The 24759-nt window shown below is 46.6% G+C and overlaps 1 protein-coding gene across 1 annotated transcript in view; it reads left to right on the top strand.

Annotated features, from left to right (window-relative positions):
* Positions 1-940: 940 nt before the first annotated feature.
* ADRA1D (adrenoceptor alpha 1D) overlaps positions 941-24759 on the top strand; it is a gene marked incomplete at both ends in the record, with an annotated part of 46543 nt that continues 22724 nt past the window's right edge. Inside the window, one exon of the mRNA XM_082482037.1 lies at positions 941-1907. Coding sequence (XP_082338163.1) covers positions 941-1907 — 967 coding nt within the window. The remainder of the gene's footprint in view (positions 1908-24759) is intronic.

The following is a 24759-nucleotide window of genomic DNA, read 5'->3' as shown; positions in this document are numbered from 1 at the left end:
ACCCCCCCATCCCCCGCCATGGGGTATCTGCACCCCCGTGCTGCGTGTCGTCCCCCCTCCCCCCCAGTGGGTGCCTGTCCGCCCCTGGGGGTGCCGTCTCCCCTGGAGTGGGTGCCTACCCCCAAAGGACGTGCCTGCCCACTCCGTCGGTTCCCGGGCCGCCCCCCCCCAGTGGTGCCTGCCCCCCCCACACCTTCCCACCTCCCCGGAGTGGGTCTCTGGCCCCCCAGGTTCGTGCCTGCCCCCCACCATGGTCTCGCCTCCCCCCGCCGACTCTGTAAGCGCCCGGCGCTGCTACCGGCTTCGCCCTGCCCCAGGCTCGCCTCGTCCCGCAGAGCAGCGCTGCCGCCGCCTCCTCCTCCTCCTCCTCCTTCTCCTCCTCCTCCTCCTCCTCCTCCTCCTCCTCCTCCTCCTCCGGCGGCACCTGACGCGCGGGGCTCCCGACAGCCCCCTCCGTCCCCCCCCCTCTTCCCCGGCCCGGCCCGGCCCACCCCTCCCTCCTTCCCCTCGCCCCTCCCGGAGCTCTCCCGTGCGAGCGGGGGAAGGCGAGCGGAGCCGCCGAGCGCTGCCGGCCGCTGCCCAGCGCAGCCCCCCGGAGCATGCGAGGGCAGCGGGGGGGCACCGACCTCGCTGCCCCCCCGGGCGGGCCGGCGGCGGGGCTGAGCGGTGGCCGGAGCCGGTGGCGGGGAAGGGGGCAGCGCGGCCGGCCGGCGTGAAGCGGGCTAGTAGAAAGGGGTAGGGGGCGAGGAGCAGCGCATCCTGCCTGCCCTCCATCCCTCCATCCCGGGTTGGGGGTACCGAGCCTTGATCCGGGGAGGAGGTGGGGGGGGGAGCGAGGTGCTGAGCAAGACTTGGAGGGGGCTGCAGGGATCATGCCGGGGGGGCTGCACCTCGGCATCGCTTTCTCCTCGCCCTCCATGGAGCCCGGACCTTTTCTACAATGACTTTCCCTGAGCTGAACAATGGCAGCTTGAGTGGGAACCAGACGGGACAGGGCAGCCAGAGCGGTGCCAACCGGTCCTGGGGGCTGCAAGGTGAGGAGACCCCCGAGGGCAACGGCACCACACTGACTTTTGCCTTGGACGTGCAGGCGGTGGGCGTCGGGGTATTCCTGGCTGTCTTCATCCTCTCGGCCATCGTGGGGAACATCCTCGTCATCCTCTCCGTGGCTTGCAACCGGCATCTGCAGACAGTCACCAACTACTTCATTGTCAACCTGGCCATCGCCGACCTGCTGCTCAGCACCACCGTGCTGCCTTTCTCCGCCACCTTGGAGGTGCTGGGTTTCTGGGTGTTTGGGCGCATCTTCTGCAACATCTGGGCAGCAGTGGACGTGCTGTGCTGCTCCGCCTCCATAATGAGCCTGTGCATCATCTCTGTGGACAGGTACATCGGTGTCAAATACTCCCTCAAGTACCCCACAATCATGACCGAGAAGAAGGCCGGGGTCATTCTCGTGGTTGTCTGGCTCTCCTCCATGGTCATCTCCATTGGGCCACTACTGGGATGGAAGGAGCCGCCACCGCCGGATGAGAGCATCTGTAGCATCACGGAGGAGCCGGGCTATGCACTGTTCTCCTCCCTCTTCTCCTTCTACCTGCCCCTCATGGTCATCCTGGTGATGTACTTCAGGATCTACGTAGTGGCCAGGCGGACCACCCGGAGCTTGGAGGCAGGGGTCAAGAAGGAGAGGAATAAATCCATGGAGGTGGTACTACGCATCCACTGTCGCAGCGTGCTGGAGGAGCCTCTCTCCAGCACCCGGAGCAAGGGGCACAATTTCAGGAGCTCCCTCTCCGTGCGGCTCCTCAAGTTCTCCCGTGAGAAAAAAGCAGCCAAGACTCTCGCCATTGTTGTGGGTGTTTTCATCCTCTGCTGGTTCCCGTTCTTCTTTGTCCTGCCTTTTGGTAAGTGACCCCGTCCCCTATCCCAGCCCCGCTGCCTGTGGCTGAGCCCCCGGGAACCTGCTGCTTGGGACAAACTTTAAGGACACAACTCATGCATGGAGGTGAGGGATAGGTAACAGATAGGAGAATAAAACAGCAACGAATTAATTCAATTAATTAACACATTCAATATTTATTAATCAGTCATATAATCAATCAAAGTAAATAGCAAATGAATAAAATAGCAGCATAATAATTGGTTTAATTAATTCATTCTGCATTCAGCAGTTTAATTAATGAATTTCAGGCTAAGGAGGAAGCAGCTCTGTTTCAAACAGGCTGTGATTACGGCACAGTGGTCTCCAAACAACTTTGCCATCCCTGCCCCCAGCCTCCCTTCCTCCCAGTTTGGGGGAGGGCACCTGGATCTGCTTCTGTGGGCCCAGGGCTCCCACCTCTGTTGCAAACTGGTGAAGATGTTGGAGATGAGTAAGGTTTGATCCCCCCAAGGAGCGTGTCAGAGTCTGAAATAAGTCTTGCTGACTTCCCAGGTGATTTCCCAGGACTGATCCACCTCCTGCAGGAGTCGTGCCCACAGCTCCTGGCCCTGCCATGGTGCCCGTGTCACTGGGTGCTCATTTAGGGTTGTCTGACAGGTTGTGCTCTAAAGTTTTGGCAAGTTGTTTGCCCAGCTGAAAAAGATGCAGTCCTCTGTGTGCAGAGCAGGCTGAGCAGGCACAGAGCCCGTCAGGAAAGAGTGATGCCTAAAGCAACATCCCCTTCCAGCACCAGTGCTACCTGTAGCCTGTAAAGTGCAGGAAGGAGAGCGCTCTTCATCACCACCTCATCTAACAACAGGCATCTGGTTCAGGGGATTGGATTAACCCTCTGGAGTGGTGTAGCTAAACCTAGGGAGGGGGAAAAGAGATTTAAATAATTTATGAATATAAAGGATGGCCTTTGCACAGAGCTCAGCAAAGCAGAAAGGTCTGTCACTCCATCTTCTCAGTGGGACCTGCATGTCCCACAGCCCACCGGGAACTTGTGTCCAAGTAACCCCACAGCCAGGGAAACATACGGCTGGTTCTGCACTTTTTCTCAGGATTTTTCAGATTCTCTTGCTCAAGGCTGCCTCTCAAGTCAGTGCAAACCGCATCGTGACCACAGGACTGATTTTAACCTGCTGAGGTTTTGATCTCCCTCCAGCATTGTGACTGTCCCCCTGGGGACAGCTGGAGCCCAAGGCTATTAGACACCTTAATTGAGGCCACTCAGTCCCCATCTGCCTTCCAGTGAGATAATTCACCAGGATCAATGGTGCCTTGGGAGCTGAGGTGTCCCTAGGGTGGTGGATCAAGAGTGTGGGTGTCTGGTCTCACCATGCTGCTGTCTTGTACCTCCCCACTTCGGTTTCTCTCTCTGGGTGAAGGTGGTATTTGGTGAGTTTATTTCAGCTGTCTGTAGGGCTGCAATTACTGATGCAAAAAGTTTTCACCCTATGTGAGCACAGGGGTTCGTAGTATAACTCAGGCTGCTGTGAACTTCTCTCATGCAAGACCCTAGATGAATTATCCCATCTGACTGTGCCTCAGTTTCCATTTCATTGATCAGGGGCATTGGGTGATTTTTGTAGCCTGCAAATAAATAGTTTGGGAATTGTGGGGCTCAGGGAGATGCCAGTACGCAAAGGCTGAGCATTCTGGGCAGCCCTGGTCTGACACTCACCTCCTTAGCTGATCAGAAGGGCAGGAACCAACTCCAAACCTCACTCACACCTTTACACCTTACAGCTAATGATGCCGGGAGTCGGGATCCTGTTCCTCTGAGTTACCTCCAGTACTTGGAAATAGAAAACAAACAACAGGCAAATACTTTTCAGCAGAAAAAATATTTAATTTGGTTTACTGTATCTGTCCTTCCTTGAAACTCTTGAACCAGCTTCTCACTGATGTCAATCATTACCGTTGCACTGAAGTCAAAGGAGACACTGATTTACATCAGCTAAAAATCCTGACTCCATTCTTGAAGTACCTCCCGTGAACCCATTTGCTTCCTCCAAGCACGCAACTTGCCAAGTTCTTTATAAACGTAGCTTTGATCTTTACTTCCTGCTGTATTATATTTGTAATATAAACACAGCAAAAGTTCATTTATTTTATGACTATAAAATATGCTGCTTTTGATTTCACCCCGCTTTTATTAGTTGCAATTTCCTATTTGAATCTGAGAACCATTCAATGCTACCCAGAAGGAGAACAGACATTTCTGCAAGGAATAATCCATGATTTTGCAGCTCAGGAGACAGGTCTGAAACTCAGAGAAATCAGCAAAGCTCACCAAAAATCCACAAACTGAAACACGCTGGGGCAAATTCTCTTTGAAAAGAAGATTGTAAATGGTTAAGTAGAACGGCTTTTTTACTTGCTTGTTAGACAAACTTACATGAAATAATTTGGGGCCAACTGGAATCTATATTGATAGGCATTTTAAATGAAAATGAAACACCGGTGAGAAACAAAAATCACTTTCGATTGAAGTGAAACATACTGTTTTAATCTAAGAAAATGGTGAATGGAAGTTTATTAAAAAATAAGTACTCAGATATACATTTCAAAATGAACTGTCACATTAAAATGAAATCAGTAAGTGATCTATTATCTTCTAAAAATATCGAAATGTTTTCACTGCTGTTTTTTTTTTCTATTTGACATGAATTTGCAAGAAGTTGCCGTTGAGTGACTTACACTGTTGGCTGACTGTTGTCTGGTTATACTTTTAAGGGATAAGTAAATTTGTCAACTGAAAAAAGACTCCCAGCTCCACTTAGCATGGACTTGGCAATCAGAAACTTCTGTAACAGCCCTGTCGTCGGTGTCTGCGTGAGTCTGCACACGTCTTTGCATCCTTCTTCTGAATAGTTTCCATCTTAGTTAAAAAGGAATGATATTTATCCCACCAGTGTGGAGAAGCTGAAATAACCAATAATGTTAAATAACAGAACCTATGTACGTGCTGAACGTTGTCAGCCATTTCTCCGTGCTTGGATAATCTACAAAGATTCTTCTTTAAATCAGATCAAACTCCTCAATACCTCCACAGTCTATTTATCAGCTGAGTAATTTAGCTCGCCTGGGTTTGTGATACATGTCCCCAAGCACAGGATGCCATCACCAGGAGTTTTAACACAATTAACAGTCTGCACGGCTAATGAGACTCTTTAAGCAGCTGGTTGTTCAACAAGAGATGAAATCCTAATTACCCACACAACTCTTGTGTGGGTTGTATATTTTGCCGGGTGTGCAGCAAAGCTCTACTGAGCTGCTTTGTCTGGGGATCCTGGCTGGTGGTTGTGTCATTTATGCCAGAGTGCCTCTTCCCTTAGCAAAGACCTGTCACGAGAACATAACTGGGGGGCTTCTCAGAGATGTGGGCCAGGAGTTTAAGGGTGTTTTGCAGGATGGGATTTGTCTCCCTTTGGTTGTCTCAGGCATCTGTGCCTTCATCTCAGCTAGTCATAGCATTATGGAGATGCTAGTTGGAAGGGACCGGAACCTCTGAAGGTCCAACTCCCTCTCTGAGCAATGTTTACACCCATACCAGACCAATCAGTCGGATTCAGCCAAAGCTCTCTTTCCAAGAGGAGTGCCTGAAGGTGTGACTCACCCGGCCTATTCTGGACATGAATTGTGGTGTCAATCTGCCTCTTCCTCTCCCTTGACTCTTCCTTACAGCCAGGGGCAACTAACCAGCTGGTGATGTCTGCACTGCAGGTATTAACAGAGAGGTGGAATGTATCCTAGTCTGGACATTTTTAAGTCTAATGGAAACAAGGTGCCCGGGTGAGGGAAAGCTCAATCCTGTGTTGGTACAAGACTTGATGAGACACTGGAGAATCGACATAGAAATTCTTTCTTAAGACACACAACCTTAGGGGCTTCACTGACTCTTCTGTTAACGGAAAACCCCGCTAAAAGTTAGGTGCTGAATTTGTCCTTGCATTAAGGCATCTATGCAATGGGCCAAGGAACCAGAACCCTCTATAAAACACCTATAGATAGTTACCTCCTTTCTCAAACCTGACCCAGTAGGAATTAAGTAAGGATAGGAGGAGGGATGGAGCCCTGCTCCCCATCCACTCTTCAGTGGCTGGGGAGCATGCAAAGACAGTGTGGGACCCCAAATGGGACCATCTCAGGAGTGGAGGCAAAGACCTTCTCCATCACCACCCCAGAAGTATTCATGAGGAAACAACCATCCCTTGGGATCAAGAATGCACTACCCAGTACCCAGGATTGCAATTTAGACTCCCAAACATGGGAGCCCACCACCCAGACGAGACTATGCTTCTTAAAAACAAGGGCTCTTGTTTTTTAAGAAGCATAGTCTCGTCTGGGTGGTGGGCTCCCATGTTTGGGATTCTTTGGATTTGGTTAGAAATCAAGGCTGGTGTGAGAAAGGCACAAGAGCATCCATAGCTAGTACCACACAAGTGTGAAGGCCACAACCTAAGGCTCCCTTCAGCCTGTCCCTGCATGAGAAACAGGTTACCCAGAGAAGGAATGACTTGAGAGATCCCTCAGCATGAGCAAACGCCTCCATATTCATGGTCTTATGTTTGCCTTGGAGTGGTGACTTGCCTGTCTTTGCAGTGGAAGTTGGTACTCGTTCCCAGGTATGAATCAAGAGAAGAGTGTACTGGCTTTTTTACCTGCATCCTGAAGGACAGGCAGCTGCTACACAAACCAGGCTCAGAAAGGTCTCCTCTGAGCCAAACCAAAAATATTTTTGTAGATGCTGTTTTTCACAGGGCAGAAGTCCTTTCACAAATCATTTTGCAGAAGATGGGCTCTCAGAGGCATAGCAGTGTTCAGGCTTTGGTAACTGTCACTTGTAAAATAAACGATGAGGAAGACAATGTAGGTAGAAGCACATTCCAGATGAGACAAAGCCTTTTTCTGTTGAAGAGGAGAATCTAATTCTATTCTGGTAGAAGAGCATTTAGCATGGTTTCCTAAGAAAAAAAAGGGCTTATGTCATCACTCTGTGTGCCTTTCCCCACCACCCATTGAATTGTTTCATCAGTCTCAATCATATTTGAGAAAGTGCTAAAAGTCCTCAATATATCAAGTTCCTATAAAAATGGGTAGATGGGTAAAGGAGTGGGAAATTCTATACTCTCCCCCACAGAAGGAAGGTTGCAGAATGAGCTCGGCCCCTGGTTAGATCACAAAATACTCACTAAAAATCTAGCACAGGACACAGTTCCACAAAAAAAACCAAACTTCTTTAGTTTTGTTGTGCACAGGAGGACCTGATCAAAAGTATGATTTAAAAGGAGGAGGATGAAAGATAAACTATTCAATTACTCTGGTTGTCAGGGCAGTCTGTTGCATCTCTTGAAATTTTCTAAGTCATGGTGGAAGTGGCATAATTGGCATGGAAAAAGGAATGGGCAATTGCTTTGACATAATTAGCTATGGCCAAGAGCATCAAATCAAACTGGAACATGAGCAATTGCAATGACCTATTCCATCTGCCACATGTCCCCCATTGATCCTGGTCCATACATTCATTAAAAATACCAGTAAAGACACAGGCCCAGAGTCTCAAAAGCTGCTAGATATCAGGCTCCAATTTGATTTATTGGACATCATTCAGGCGAAAGGCAAGATTCTTCTTGTCTGCTTTGCACCACAAGATATTTCCGTCAAATGGACTCATGCCAAATTAGCATAAATTCATTAAATCATAGAGGTTGGATGGGTCTTCCAGCCCATCTCCCTTTCTCAGGGAAAAATCTCTTTGCCCCCAAGCACTCTTGACCTCTTTTTGAAGACTAAACATTGCAGGGTAGGCAAATCCATTGGTTTGCAATGCAAAATATACTGTTGCTCTCTAATGTGACTTCTGCTTCTTTTTTTTTTTCTTTTTGTTTGGTTTTTTTTTTTTTTTTTTCAGTTCAGAGTGTCTGAAATTACATCAGGGCTGTGTTGCAGCCTACCAGAATGTTATTTCTAGAGCATGATAGAAGGGGGTGTGTATGGGGGTATACAGCCCACCGGGGTAGCATTGGACAAATAGTCCAGGCACAGGGGACCTGGCTAGGAGTCATCTGCATTGGTTGTGTCTGCCTAGAGATAATACAGTGGAAAAGCAGCCTGTGAGTTGGGTTTCTCTCCAGGGAGAACATGTTGACATCCTGCAGAAGGGCACAGGAGAGAATTACAAGCAGACACATGGATAACGAGTCTGCAAGTAAATTATGTCACTTAAAGCATTTGATGGTGTCGATTCACTCCTTGTGCCCTAGTGCAGAAGCCACCAGAGAGCAGAACAGGGAAACAGTCTATGTGTGTTTGGAAATAGCCAGCAAAAAAATTACTATTTGGACCCCAAATGAGCATGTGGGGTTCCCTTCCTATCCATTCCTGTGCAGAAGGCCAGGGGCAGGTGGAGGCTTTTAGTACAGTTTTTTTTTTTTTTTATTACAAGAGATGCAGTGTTCTGGACCTCAAAGGATGATTTGGGCACCCATGTTTGAACATGTGCTTTGCCTCTGCCTGGCCAAAGTAATGCAGTGATTCAGTGAAGTGACTGGGAATAGGACCCAGATCTCCCATGACCTATGTATGGGATTACTCTGCTTCCAGTCTACCCACCACACCACCAAATAAAACTATTTAAAGCCAGATGTCTGTTTTTATATTGCGGTGGCTTGACGCATCTGGAGGCAGTTGCTATAATGGATGTACCACAAACAGGAAAAAATAGATCCTGAAAAATTTAAAACTACTGTGATTCAGTGGGCAAAATGTTATAAAATCTCTCAACGGGGGTTTTGGAACCGATACCAAAATACACCATATAACATTGAATACATCTATATTAAGCTGAGTCTGACGGTTTTATTGTAGTTGCACACACAAAACTTTGTCCTGGATATTCTGGGAAGGAGCTTTTAATTAGCCTGATCTATCTTCATTAATTCATATGTGGACAAATATTTGCTCATTAATTCTGATAATCTGGTTAATGAGACGTAACAAAGACTGAGCAGAAGGGTGGGGATGCTCTTTGGCATGAACATGCAAGGTGGTTGTTTAATCTCTTGCTACCAGCTTGTTTTTAATTGGTTTTGCCACAACCGACAGCATTAACTGGGTAGTAGCAACTGTGTCATGTTACCAACTAACAGTGTAAAAGCTTCCTGTTACCTGTAGGGTTTTAATAGAAGTGTGCTCACTTTAGTTAGTACAGGCAGCACTTATGCTCAAGGCTCTTCAGAAAATGAGTATATTTCCGTGGGAAAGCAACCTGCGTTATCTTCTGATCGATCAATCAGCACTTTTACTTGATGTGATTACTGTGCTATATTCTAGGTAGGGCTGATAGTACCTATTAACATTACAGGACCCTTTTGGAATAAAGTTCTGGTTTCTGGTGCCAAACATTATCTGTTAGGTAAAGTTTTCCGTTCCATGTCTTTGTGACAGGCTGAATTTGTTCTGCCAAATGTGAGACAAAATGAGATAGCCATATCTGAGAAAGATGACAGGAAAAAACACAGCGTTCAGTTCCTATAAGAAATGTTATGGGGACAGCCTTGAGTTTAAAAAGCTCTAGCAGTACCGTGAGTCAGCGCAAAAACTTGACATTTTACTCTGTCGGGGTTGGAGGGTCCTTTATGACAGGACAGGGCAGGAATTAGATAAAGCTGGCCCAATATGACCAAGTTCTGCGAAGTTACGGGCATCTGAGAAGAAAGCACGTTTCTGAGGTGTTGTCAAGGATGAGCAGTTTAGCAAGACTGGAGCTTGCTGAGGAAGGGCTTTTAAGAGCAATGACCTGATGGTGGCTGATGGGCATTTCTGCTCCTCTGCACTCCCCTGTACTGCTCATTCCCACACTGTTCCCATCTTTCCCAAAGGCAAGACAGTCCCCAGCATTGGATGCCAATGGTATACAGTCTTCAGCTATTTGGTCATCAGCTTTCTACATAACCAACAACAAAAAATAGGTATTTTGAGGCTGCAGTTCCTCTCATCCTAATATTGCTATCTAAACCGGTCAGATGAGTCACAGCCCAAAACACCAGTCTCCTCAGTGCCCCTGAGGGAGGCCAAAGATCCCTAGCTCCAAGGTGCACAGAAAACATCTAAACTAGCTGAGATGAATCTCACTGTGAAGCCAAATTTGGGACCAGTTTTGGCAAAATCTTACACATGTTCAGCTGGAGCTGGTAGGACTTACGCTTTAAGGATGTGAAGTGCTCCATAACACCAAGGGCTCAGGAATCCACATTCAAAATACAGACATATTTTGTCACTGCTTTGTAGATGGGGTGGTAAAATGGCTCTAAAGCAACTTTTTCTCCTTGGAGAGTGGCAAAAAGAAATAGATATATGTTTGCAAAATGTTTGGACATAACTGAGCTAAGTACCTTCAGGTATCCAAGAGGAAAGAAATAGTTCTGTCATCAGAGCAGAGCTGAGCAGGGTGAGTTTGTAAAGTGTGGAGCCACATACTGACCAGTGAGGAGATACTGAATAGCTCAATCCAGCTCTCATTCAGTTAAGCACCCGCTTTTCCTTGCAACTGGTATGGCAGGGACACTGCAGAGACAATAGAGCATGATCCTGAAATTAAATTCTTTAAACAAAAGAAACCAAAGTTTTGCAAAAGTGTTTTTCACTTTGACGTCGATCTTTTAAGTCCGTAACTTTGCAACTTTCTTAGTGTTCACTTAGCAGTTTTATTATATAGGATACGGTATAACTCGTCTGCAAGCTATCGTTTTGTGTGTTCACCGTAGTAGTGGAGTTAAACAAGACAATTTTTAACGCATAACCCAATTGCAAGGCAAAGAATGTGAAAATCTTTTAAAATATTTTTTCTCTGTATGAGAAAATACATCTTTACAACAGCTGAAGCCCAGAATCAGCAGTTGCAAAGGCTGTGGTTTACTCACCCCATTTTCTGCAATCATCTTTCCATGGACACTGGTGGGATTTAGAGCGGTGCCTGCAGCAATGTCTACTTTTTAATATCAACTCCCAAATTGAAGTGGCTGATGAGGACAGGAGCTGCCTGAGAAAACAGAGTTTTTCTTTTAAAGTTCTGTTTCCATATAAATTCAATTCAGGAAACCACTGTTCTACCCCTGGGTATCTCTATATGGTACATGGCATGATCGGGTACATATTTTGTATGTGTCTTACCCTTAATGCCCTTTAAATGGTGATCCTCCTAGTTCATCTACATTTGCTGGTGTACCCCACTGTCTCCCACTTAGCCAAGACACAAGTGCTAGCCTTGATTGCATCACGGGTTATACCATCCTCCAGACAAGGAGCAATAGGAAAGCAACTCTCAGAAGAATGATATTGTCATTGACAATAGAAAATATTTCAGGATTTGTTCGCTTGGTGTTTGGCCAAAAGAAGGCTGTAAAGAGCTTCTGGCATGCAATGTACTTAGTGAAAAATCCAGTTTTCTGATTCATAGATGTTTAGACTTTTTTTACTAACCCAAGTTGTTCTATCTCCTTATTCTTTTTACACACAAAATTTTGAGGTCCTCCTAAGGTATCTAGCTTTGAGGGTACAAAGCGGGATTTTTGATTCATCATTCCTTACAGGATAACTTGGCCCTTCTTGCATTGAGTGGATTCTCTGGAGGTTGTGAATCAGCTGTGTTCCCTAAGCAGACCTTTTCCCAGAAAAACCTGGTACTAACTACACTGTGTAAATCTGGTTTCCTGCTCTACTTTGTGAACTAATTGTCTCCTTTCCTTGTCACATGATAATGAGGCAAGGCTAAGTGTGGTCTCATACCCCTGAGATTGTCATTCACTTTCTCTTGGGTTGTCATCAAGGCAGATCTGTTGCATGCCTCAACCCAAAAGAGTAATCTGAGGACAGACGGTGTTCTGTGCATTGCTGTTAACTGGCGGTGCAGGCATTGGTGATTTTTGCTGATGGGCCAGGCCCTAGAGGAGGGTAGCTGCTGTGAAGTTCAGGGTGGTGGTGTTTCGTTCTTCACAGCAGGCACTGCATTGAGATTATCGCTATGGCTATAGCCACTAGATAAATGCACGCATTTCCAGGAAGCAAACCCTGCACTTTCCCCAGCAAAGTAGTGCAGTGACTCACATCCACATAACTCAGGGCTCGTCCTCTTTGGAAGAGACTTGCACATCCACATTGACACAGGGTCTTCTCTGGATTTCACAAGGTATCTCAATGGCTGTAAGACTTAATTACTATTTTGAGCCTTTTTTTAATGCAAAGGGGTCTACAATAGCATACCAGTTGCTGGTAACCTGTCAAAGAAGGATTTAGGTAATCCAAGTGCCCTATCTTTCAGGAGGATCTCACATATGGGGCCCATCCATATGTGTCCCATCAGGTTACCATGTAGCACCTGTTGGGTGGTAACTCCCTGTGGGCAAGGTCTTCTCTGTGGAGTACATGTGAGCACTCATCTCTCTGTCACAAGGGACCTCTTGAAAGTGACATTGGGGTTGGAGACAGCCAGCCCCCTGTAGCTATGGTGGATCCCCTCATCCATTGCAGCTTGTTTCTGTGCCAGATCTGTGATGAGGGGCAAGGAAAGGAGTTGGAAGTCTGGAAGGCACAGTAGGATATGAGGAGGAAAAGCAGGGGGCTTGGGGTGCGGTGAGGTTCGCAAGGTGCCAGGAAGGCTGGACTGGGAGCCCTTCTTGTCTCCAGCAGCCCTGAGGTGGCAAGGCTTTGAGGTTCCCTGCATGACCCCGCAACAGAGGGTTTGCTGAGCCCCAAAACAGAGCTGTCCCCTCTCTCCTAATGCTCAAACTCACAAGAGTGTTTCCAATGGCCAAATATGTTTTATGGTCTTGTTTTTGTTTACCCACCTGCTCTTAATTTGGTTGTGGCTGAAAGGGTTTGGGGATTTGGAAGCAAGGGTAGTTCATGAGGAATAGCTTCAGTATTAAAGTTCAGCAGCTGGCTGCTTTCACAGGAGAGCTGCTTTCTGATTTGGCAGTTAATTGCCATTCTTATTTACTGTAAATATTTCCTTTAAAATGCTGTTAGGAACACTGAGTGATGAGCTCTTCCTTCTGAAGTCATTGCCTTTATGAGCACTTTCCATCCTGAGATATTTCAGCCCTTTGCACCTGTACCTGAACACACATCCCCAAATATGATCATCTTCCTCCTTCCTCCAAAGCAAATTCCAGCCACCACAATGCAAAAATGAAGTCTCTGGTGGGTATTGATTTGTTGCTGCATTGACTATCTGCTGTTCAAGCTGGTGAAGAAATCCGCCTGAGTGGCAGAGGTAGCACTCACATGTTCTCATGCAACATGTGCTGGAGACAACGGGACAACCTTATCTCACTGGTGCCAGCTCCATAGTTCGAAGCACTAAATAGGAAGATGGGGAACGCACACAAATGTCATCAGGGAGGGAGACAACCTGTCTGTTGCAACACTGCTCATCATCATTTTTGGCTAGGGGAACTGAGGCACCACTTAGGTACCTGTGGTCACTTGGTAGCTCTCCAGTAATGCTAACACACCAGCTGCTTCTGCCTGTCCTGCTTTCTCTGTTTCAGTGCTGTATAAAACTGTCACATGGAAACAGAAGACTGTACTTCTCTCTGCACCGTAATTTATGGGTACGATTAGCACAAGGATGGATTTACTGGAGTGGCTGGAACAGGATATAGCTTTTTAGCTACTCCTAATGAATAGCCTTTCTCTAAGAGGGCTCCTTAGCTAACGCATTTGGAGACGAGCCAGAGAACCACCAGGTCCAGTGGCAGAAAACCAACTGCCAGCTCACTAAAGAGAGGGCATTTCCTCCTCCTGGGAAGTTTCCAACCCGAGGCAATTCACAACTCAGTTATTAAGGCCCCTCAAATACAACTTTTATTATTACCCCTCCAGTAGGTGAAAAAAAAAAAAAAAAAAACAACCAACAAACAAACCCCAAACATTTGCAAGGGATGCCTGCTGGGAGAAATCCCTGCCCCAGACAAGTCCAAGCTGCTTTTCCCATTGCTCACAGTGGGTACATTGATGGCACTCAGTAAAGCAGGACTGGTAGGAGATAGCAAGTATTGGACTGGTGCCAGTCATCTCCCTCCAATGCAAATCTGCTCAAGAAGTGTGCCTAGAGCAGTATGAACATGAGGTGGTTGGTGCCACTTAGGTTCAGGACGTGGAATCAGACCTGCCCCTCTTCTGTTCAGTAGTTTCTTTATTTATTACAGTTAATGGGATCTACATTTCGGCCAGTGAGATAAGGCTAGAGCAAGTCACAGGAGTTATCGCACCTGATCTTCTGAATTAAAGAACTCGTGGCTGCATTCCCCTGCAAGACTGTTGCAATGCAAGGCTGCAAGGGCTGAGAAAGCACAAGACAAGAGCCAGGCTGCAAATCCTCCAAAAGATGTCCATGACAGAGGAAATTAATACATATGGAAGCCCTGCACGAGATCTTCCATGCAAGGATCAATTATGCAAAGACTGAGCAAGGGACAGCCCCTGCTATGAAAGAAGGCTGCCCTGGCCTTTGCTGGAGGGACAATGCTGGAGCTGGGTCCAGGTCTTCTGTCATGGACAAGACCTTTGTGAAAGCATTTAGATGGGGGAAAGCTAACAAAGAAACAAACCTGTTTAGAGGAAATTCAGATCCTAACCTAAACCAGATGATTTCTAGTATAGAGATAGTGGGGCTATCATCATGGCGTGGTGCTCTTTTCTTGTGGCAATGAGCCAAGAGTGGGTTAGGGTAACATGACCAGGAAAGGGATAGGAATCCTCTCTGCAGCAAAAGGATGGTCCAGACCCAGGCATTGCCACCCCAGTATGGGCCAGGAGGAGGAGGTAACCAGCACATCGGGCTCATGCTACGTCTCATCCCTGGCTCTTTTCCAGCTGCAGATTTCCTCGGACCAGCCTCACAGATCACTGACAAACAGCCCGCGGGTAATGACAGGGATCGTGGAGGACACTGGCCCCAAAATCCGGGGACTCGGTGGCACTTTCAAGCCCCTAGGTCACCAGGTGAAGCTGGCAATGATGCTATCTCTTGACCAAATGAGAGCCCTCTCACCTGTGTCACAGTCGGGGGACCTGACGTGTATTTCCACCCCATAAGTGATTTCAGAAATGCAATTTGGAAGGGCATGGGGCACACATACATGCACAACACAACAGTGAAGACACCATCAACTGCTCACCAACCTAGTTAGAGCACAGACATCAGTGGCCTTGTGTTCAGAGCCGCTGCCAGCTCTTGAACCTTTGCCTTTAAAGCCAAGTTCTTTAGGAGAGACTTGTCAAACTGCACCAGAAAAGTTTTTCAGCCGTGGGCTATTTCTGTTCCCATGGTCCCTTCCATAGGAATTATCTGGAAAGCTGTGAGGATGCATTGTGAAGTCGAGCTGGCGGCCAGCCACAGGCTTGTCTGCCTCCCTCAATATTGGACTCAGGCTGGGGATTTGGGGAAACAAAACAGAATGACTTCACGTCACCGGGTTTGCTTTCTGTGTATTCCTTGCTTAGAGAGCATGCAACATCAAGGGAGGAAGGAGCAAAGTGCAGACAGTTTTCCAAATATTGCATGTCGCCTTCTCTTCTGTCTTGCAAAAGCAGAGTTATTTGGGATTAATCACACCATATTTCACTTCAAGTGATACCACAGGGTTACAGCACCTCAGGGCTCTCTGCAGGTTGGTCTGTCTGAGATCCTAATGATGCACAAGCCCGTTACTCATAGGCTTCAGCCCCTCTTGTGTCAGGTGCTGTACAAACAGTGATGTTATTTCTAGCCCAGAGGAGCTCAAAGTGGTGGATCCAGATGAATGTGGGAGGCAGGAGAGCACCCAGTGGTATCTGTGTGCAGGCAGACTGGATTTTTCCTGGCATCCAAGCAAAGGGGTAGGAAACAGTGGTCTAAGCATTGGCAGGTAGCTTCTGCTAGCCTAGAAAAGCAACCAAGGAGAAGGACCCTATTCCCATTGCATCTGATCACCTCCGTGGCTATTGCCCTCCCTCCCTGAGTCCCCTTCCCTCAATACCTCCTTACCAGTGCTTCACTTCTCATCCATCCCTCTCTGATAAACGAGGCATGTCATTATTTTGGGTTTGCAGATAGGCAAAGAGGTTAGGGGTAGGACTGGACTCAAGGGTGAAAACTTCTACGTATAGTTGTCTATGGGTAGGTGTCTGCAATGAGCTGGATGTCTCAGGTCCCAGTATTGTCCATGTTTAGAGCATTAGATTGCTAACCAGATTTGGAGTGCAGTTTACTTCCCTAAGAGATGTCCAGTGCTGCCCAAGATCCCCTAAGGTTGCAAGATCCCCTTGGTTGCAAGACAGGACCTAGAGAGGCCCTGCACTCTTCTAGAGGGACATCTCGGGGCATTTATCTGCAGTGGTACAAGACACATAGGCAACCTCTGTGTCTACTTTAGGATGACCTGGATTGCACCCTGGATTACTTTCCCAAGAAAGATTACTTTCAAAAGAAAACCAGACACCCTCATCGAAAATACTTCTGGTAACCTGCCCACACAAACATTTCTTTCTCTCTTCCATAAACTGGAGTGTAGGTTGTGCCCTGAAGCTTGGTATCTTGGTGTGTCAATACCTTCCCCTCAGATGCACCCTTCCACAGGCTAATTCTGAAGCTGTGTCCTGAAAATAAAAATAAAGGGGTCACTGCTGCTTTCTCTGATGGCGTATGTGGAGTCAATCTGGCTTCATTTACATCACTATCAAGCATTAAAAACCACACCTAATTCTTCAATGCAGGAGTAGTAGCAAATATGTAGAAAAGTCTTTGAAGGAAGGACTTAATCTTTGCTGACTGGCAGAGGCAGAGAACGAAAACCATCTAAGTGACTTTACTGGGCTGACCTGTTTGTTTCTCCTGTAGGTTCCATCACTTGACATGTTTATCCAGGCAAGTAGGATCCAGCTGGCCAAATAGACGGAAAACATGGAGTTACCTGCCAGTGGTGGGTTTAGCCTCTCCATTTTGGACATCTAGTCATAGTGAGGCTGTTGGATATGGTGGTGGTGTGCACGAAGCTTGTCCCATCACAGCTATAGGTCTTTGCCCACCTGCTAATGCTGACATGTGAGAACAAGCTCAGAAACACACAGCATGACACATGTGATGTGCAGGCTCTTCCTGGGCTTCATTACCATCCCTTGATGACCCCAGCAGGCAGCATAGCTACTTCTCTCCTCTAGGACGGATCCATGAACTTCCCCCAGAGGTCAGGGGAATCAGGACGTGGGTGGTTTCGTTTTCCTGCTAGAATGACAGGGCAAGGGAAAGTATTTACATTCAAACCAGAACTTTCCCAGTATTTGAGACTGTATGAGTTAAAGGCAGCAAGGGTAGGGGGCTAAGAGGAGATTGTTTACATTGAATGTAGCCATCAGCCTGTCAGGATTTATTCCACACGTTCAGCTGGAAAAGGTCTGTTCCTTCTCTCTGTGTACTCTCACTGCACACCCATCAGCATGCACTTAGAGAAACCACAGGCAATTAAATTAGCAGCCTAATGTATGGAACAAAAATAATTTGCTCCAAAAACAAGCATTTACCGCTCAAAGCAGAACTGGGTGACTCACAGCAGAACTCAGACAAGCCATTGGAGAGCAACATAGCCAGAAATGTGATCACATCTGCCATCCTACCAAGTGCACTGGCAATCCCTCAAGTGCCTTCTTCCTTCATAGCTCTTCATCTTCTTCTTCCTCTTCCTGTTTGTTCTCCTATCTGTACCCCTCTGTGGCTCTGGTGTGCAAATACCACCGGCAGCTGTCACCATTTGCAGAAAGGAGTGACTGCCACTGCAGATCACCATGTTGGATGATCCTGTTAAAAATCACTTGAGCTTCACGTGTGTCCCGGTCCCTGACCTTCTGCTGCCTGCGCCTTTGGGGAGGCCACTCTGGATTTTATTACATACAACTCTTAGAAGCCTTATTGTTTGCAGTGGGAACGTGTCTGTGTCTCATTTGCACTCATTTAGTTTTGTGTCATATCATCTTCCTTAAGTAGTTATATTCTTTCCTTGGCTTTCACCCTTCTGTCAGACATGGGGTCAGAGGTCTTCTTCCCCTGTAGATTCTTTTTGCTGCATTGAACAAGCAAAAATTCATCCCACCTAATGAATTCTCTTTTATCAACCATATTCCTCCACTGATCCATCTGGATTAACTCCCCTTTAGAATATCACTGATGATTTGGATGCTTTGGGAGCACTTTACACTCTCAAAGATGCAGTAAACAAATGGGTGTCTGGGCAAGCAATCCTTTGTGGTAATCCTGATGTCCCTGTTAGCAAAGGTAGTGGCAGATGACACCTTCCACCTGGAGAAGAGGTGGAGAAGACAACCACCTGCGCTGTGTTGGATGATGTCCCCTGTGGTTGCCACCACACAACCCATGCAGCTTGGTGCTCTGGCTGTTAAGTCAGCACTGGGTTTGGACTCTTCTGAGTCCTGCCACAGAGATCTCCAAGGAAGAGTGCCTAAAAAAATAAATGGATGCTACCTGCCATGTTCAAGTGCATGCTCAGGATTGTACTAGAGGGTATTTCATAAGCCCATCTTTTTCACTGCTATTTTGCTCCATAAGGAACTCTCCAAAGGACCGTCCTTCCAAACTCCCCCAGTCACCGGAGGGGGCACACCTCGAAGCCACCAGGTACCCATCTGCCAGTGCTGAAATGTGGATTAAGAAGTGCTGCTCCACTGCCAGATGTGAGTCATCCTGCCTCTCCAACACTCGCTTATGGTCACCATGGTGACTGGGTCAAGCACCTCAGAGAAATGGTCTGGGAAAGTCCATTTTTCTTTCTCCCTATTTGTTTCTTGTCACTTCCAAATGCCTGCCTCTCACAGTTCTCCTTCTCCAGCCCAGGAGTGGCCTGCATTTCAAGGATAAAGCAGTTCACAGGGGACCAAGGAGACTTTATTTTATTCCAAACTGCAATCATCAAGGAGGCAATTCTACCACACGCATATGACAAAGGTGTCACAGTCCATGAGAAATCATGTTGTCTGTGAAGAGAGAGACAGAGGGACTGGGAAAGCCATAGGTGGTATCGGGATCTGGTTTCCCATCAATACTCCATCAATAAGGTTCTCAGGCGGACAAGCATTGGAAATTGCCTGCGCTGCAATAAAGCAGGCTCTCTTCAATACATATGATCATTTATCATACCTCCAGTGCTTAGCACCCAGCACCCAAGAAAAAGAAAACACCTTTGCACCAGTCACAGGAGCAAAGCATCTCAGGGTTAGAAGCCCCCCTTGGATGAAAAATTTAGGAACCTCTTTCCTTGGCTAGCCCTTTGTTTATGCTTACCCATGCTGTCCCATCCTCTGCCATCTACACTGCCCAAAATGTCCCCTGGGACTCACCTCTTTTTGCAAGCAGCTCCCAGCCGCTTGGGCAGGGGGCTTTGCTTTTCTCCCTCCTCCCCTTCTCATAGCAATGGACACCTCTATCTCTTGGTGCCAGAAAAAATCCTATTCAGGGGTCTGGCAGGCACCCAGGCAATGGTGTGGGCATTTTTAATGGCTCTGCAAAGTAAGACAATGAATTTAGTGTCTGCATTAGGGTCACCACTAGAGTCACCGCTGTTGTCAACCTGATACCGGCACAGATCCTTGTACCCAGAGGTTGTTTCCTTCCTTCACATGGTTGAATCCCTCACCTTTTAGTGGCTGTTGGTCTCCATCCCACTCTGAATACCTCTTTTAACCAACTCTTCCAGTGCTATGCTGGTCACTCCGGAAAGTTTCAGCACTAGCAAATTTTCCCTTGATTTCGTCCTCTCCTAGGTTATCATTATTGCATGTTGCTCTATTTCATTCCCTACACAAAACAGTAACACTATGGCAGGTTTTGAATGGTAAACTCGAGTTTGAGTCCTGCAGATTTTGGCAGAAACCACCAGGGCTGACATCAGTGCTAAGCAGTAGCTGTCCTCTGCTACCCCAAATACTGGCAAGGAGCAAAAAGCATCCCACTAGACAGATGTCTCCGTTAAATTCGGGAACGCCTACAAGACCAGGCAGGAAAGGCCTACAAATGAAAAGCAAATGGAGCTGTTTATTGCCATTAGCAAACAGAAAACAAACAAACAAACAAACAAACCAAAAAAAAAAAACCACCAAAACAAAACCAGCAAAACAACAGAGAATGCAAGAATGTGATCATTTGGGAACAATTCATTATTTGTTATTCCTACTAATAAAATCTGCTTGTACTGCAGTTACATCCAGGAGCATGCATGTAGGAGCTGGAACTCCCATAGCAAGATGGTAATTCCTCACTCTAAAGACTTCATTGGCTTGGTTTTTTGAGCTTAACTGTGCAAATTGTTGACCTCTGGCCACCATTAGGTTGTGGGACTATCACAAGTGGTCCATAGCAAATGCATGTAAGAATATTAAGCATTAAAATGTGTATGTTTTCAGTGAAAAGTTGGATAATGAGGTTGTTAAATCACCCAAGGGAGATCCAGAAGGCTGATAATGGTCTTTTAGGACCATTAGGATCAGGTTTAGGATCTAGTAAAGAAAGAGAGAGAATCTTTGGGTCAACAAAAGAAAATTAAACTCTGTTTTTCAAATTGACCCATAGTTGCCTATTCCCTTTTGTATTTTGATTAGGTTTGGTTTGTAAACTTAAATGTAAGCAAATTTTAAAGAAAGTACTTTGGCATGCCTGTTCCTCCCTACCCAAGAAGAAAAGTTCTGCTTAGGAAAGTTTCAATATTAAAACTTTGCATTTGCTTTTCAAATGCTCTCTTTCTCTCTCGTCTGCTTTGGCCAAAATAATTTGACGAGTTTGCACTACATGAAAATTTGTATTTGTCTACTCCAATCTGTATGCTTTCCAGTGAATGAAAGAGGCAACCAATAAATTTTTCCCCTGTTATCGTCAGATGTCTTTTTTTCTGGCAGGCTGCATGAGAATGGTGTCAGGAGAGAGATCCTAGTATAGCCCGCAAAGCTCTTGGGAATCTCTGTGTATAAAATGATTAAGAAGGTTGGATAATAAAGCAGACACATGTTATTGCTATGAACAACTATGTCATTTCTTTGCTGTACCCATTTTTCAGTTTCCCTTGGCAGAACAAGTCCCAGACTGAAATGTACCTGTGTTGCTCTGTATATCCCAAAAGCCATTTTAGGGGAGCAAGTGACCTCTTTCAAAGGAAGGTTGTGGACTGTTCACAGTGGCAGAGAGAGAGAAAAGATGTCACCCAGACCTTAAAAAATAATTACCCTTGAGCTAACCCAAATTCCAGGCAGGAGCGGTCAGTTTGACATTGTTGGCCTGTAAGATGTCAATGCACTTGGCTGTGGGAGCAGTACCTAAGGCCAGGCACCAGGTCAGGCTCAGCCATGGAGACAAATTCTTCCCCGTGTAACCTCAAAATCTCTCTTTGGGGCTCTGAGCATAAACGGCATCGCCCACACCTCCTCACATGGGCCACAGCAGGGACACCTGTTCCACAGGAGATGAGGAACAAAGACAGATTCGTGATCGTGGAGGTTCCCAGGCTAAGTACCAAGGGAGCCCTCACAGTCTACAGGTCCAGCCCATAAATTGGACAGTTTCGTTTCTCTCAAAGGGAACATCCAGGGATTTCTCCATGCCAGCACATCAAAGAGGAGATTATAACCAGCTGTCTCATACAGCTAATTGATACCAGGCCTTTTTATTCCTCAGGGAGGTCTCTGAGGGAACCAAGCCAAGGGAGGTCAAAAAGAACGAACAAAGGAGCACGAACATCCCAGAGTGTGAGGAGAGCAAAGACCACCTTCACCCCACGGTCTCCTCTGGGAAGCACTCTCCCAGCTGGTCCAACGCCACCCCTCCTTCCCCGAGGACAAGAATCTATCAGTGGAATCTGAGCTGATTTGTGACCCAGCACCCATGGAAATATCTCATCTCACCCAACTTTTTCCTCCTCTTGTTAAAATAGCCTAGTACAGTGACAGGATGTCAGTACAGACTGGGGGATGAATGGATTAAGAGCAGCCCTGCCAAGAAGGACTTAGGGGGTACTAGTGGATGCAAAATTGGATGTGAGCCAGCAGTGTGCACTCACAGCCCAGAAAGCCAACAGTATCCTGGGCTGCATCAAAAGAAGCATGCCCAGCAGGTCGAGGGAGGTGATTCTCCCCCTCTTTTCCCCTCTGGTGAGACCCCACCTGGAGTACTGTGTCCAGTTCCAGGGTCCCCAGCAAAAGAAAGACATGGACCTTTTAGAGTAGGTCCAGAGGAGGGCCACGAAGATGTTCAGAGGGCTGGAACACCTCTGCTATGGAGAAGGGCTGAGAGAGTTGGGGTTGTGCAGCCTGGAGAAGAGAAGGCTCCAAGGAGACCTTATTGCAGCCTTTCAATATATAAAGAGGGGTTTTAAGAACGATGGAGAGAAACTTTTTACGAGGGCCTTTAGTGACTGGACAAGGAGCAACAGTTTTGAACTAAAATAGAATAGGTTCAGAATGAATTTTTTTTTTTTTTTAAATCTAAAATGATTCCTTAAAAATTTAAGGACAAAAAAATTTATGATGAGTATAATGAGACACTGGAACAGGTTGCCCAGAGAAGTTGTGTATTCCCCCTCCCTGCAAATGTTCCAGATCAGGTTGGATAGGGCTTTGAGACAGTGAAAGATGTCCCTGCCCATGGCAGGGTGTTTGGACTATATGATCTTTAAAGGTCCCTTCCAACCCAAACCATGCTATGATTCTGATGTTACATCACCCCAGTGACTGGGAGTCATCTGGAAACTGTGGCTTAGAGGGACAGCTATACTCCTTTCCCTGCCTTCTCCACAGGGTCAGTGTAGGATATTCCGCAACTCAGCAGAATGTCTCTATGCTTTGATTTTGCAGAGAAGCAAAAGTTACCTTATTAGAGAGCTCAAATGGGAAATCCTCTCCCCTCCAGAACAACCTGAAAGTCAGCACTCATTTGTCAAGGCATGTTTTGATCTTCTCCAATGACTGGAAGACTTTCTTCAAACAGAAAGTGAAATTGTCTGAGTAGAAGAATTTTGTCCTCGGCTCTCATCAGTGATCAAAAGAATACAAGACCTCTATTTCCCATTGCTTGCATCACTTTCGTACTTCCAAATAAGAGCTTAATTTTCTGCCCAGTGTTGGCTTCCACAGCAGTCAGGAGTGCAGGGCTGAAATGTCTGATGGCATCTATGCTGCTGCAAAGCACAAACATTGTCAGGCAGACCTCTATGTATTCACATCTGCAAACCTGAAAATGGCTATTCCAGATACAAAAATGGCAGTTTACCTGCCTGCAGGTGATTGATTTGGATCTTTTGCTTAAATTGCTGGGAAATGGTGTGTTACATAAGTGAAGAAGGAGGAGTGAGAAACAAAAGCATGAGGCACAGGTTATAACAGGGATGGAGAAAAGATCCATCTGTGCAACCTCTCCCCTCTTTCTTCATGTATGCAGCCATGCCAGAAGGCCCTGTGTTCTCCAATGTCAATTCAGAGTCAGCAGCAAATGCAAATAAGTCTCATTTGATGTTCTCATTGTAATGTTTGGGGCATTGATTCAACCTCTTGCACATCTGCAAAGCACTTGTCATTCTGGGTGCAGTGACCCAAAGTAAGTGAACTGCTTAAGCAGATGCTGAACTCATGAGATTCCCACTGGACACTGGCCAGTGAAGGAGGATTTCATTGGAAAATGCCAGTTGGAAAACCAAGCGGAAATATCCCAGGTTTAACAACCTCTACTTCAATCACTACTCATAGCTCCGGGGCAGCCCGTTCATGCCAAGTTTCCATGGCTTTCTTACCATGCGACCAGCAGAGTGAAAACCTTGGCAGCTCTGCACTAACCCAGGGCTGACTCCTGGATCCAACACAAGTAACCTGGAAGCCCCGAGCATCCTGGCTCCAGAAAGGGGTTTCTCATGCTTCAAGGCTTCCCGCTACAAGTATGTTAATTTGGGGCACTTTAAGACATTTCAGATTCCCAGATTCATAAATTCCAAGGACTGCAGGACTTCCATTGCCCGATCTCCTGTGTTGCTCAGCCCAAGGAAAGCCCAGGAAACATAGCTGGCCAAGGACTTTGCATCTTCTGTACCCTGTGGCTGGGGAGGCTTGAGAAGGGGAAAAGGGGGAGCCTACCCCACAGTGCAGATCTGTCTAGTGGTGGTTGACTGTTGGCATGGATGTCTCCATGGGTTAACAAGTGTTTCCACATCAGCTGGTAGCTGTCAGGTTTCCAGGGATACATCCCTTTTAGACAACAGTGTGCACTGGAGGTTCTTAGAATTCATTTTTTTAAATTTATGGTTCCTCGGAAAGTTTCATTAATTTTTTTATTGCATTCTGGTTTTTGAAAGAAAACAAATATCAAACACTGAAATTTCCCACAAACCCAGCATCTGGGTTTCCAGATAGCTCTGTTCCCAAGGATGGATTGACATACTTTGCAAAAACTGAGTTTTAGCAATTCCATCTTGTCACATTAAAATCACTGGCTTTGTAGAAATATAGATTGTTGGGGCTGGAAATTGTCTTAAGAGATGATCTAGTCCATCCCTTGACCTCAGGTCAGAGAAACTGGATCTAGCCTATATAATGAGCGTGTAGTAGAGTATTTCCATTGCATGGGAGTTCTGGTTGCCCTGGTGCTATGAAACTTGTTCCAGTGTGTAGGTCTGCTTCTGCTGCTTCGTGTAATTCAGGCAGTATCTGCAGTCTGTTCTGTATGGGTTGTTGTTGAGGAAAAGGCTCTACCGTCAACAGCAGTGCAAGTATAAACTGTATGACATAAATTTACCCTAAATCCAACT

This window comes from Vanellus vanellus (assembly GCF_965231255.1).
Source record: "Vanellus vanellus genome assembly, chromosome: 4".
Taxonomy (NCBI): domain Eukaryota; kingdom Metazoa; phylum Chordata; class Aves; order Charadriiformes; family Charadriidae; genus Vanellus; species Vanellus vanellus.
The sequence above is the reverse complement of the archived record's forward strand: the minus strand, read 5'-3'. Positions and strand labels throughout refer to the sequence as shown.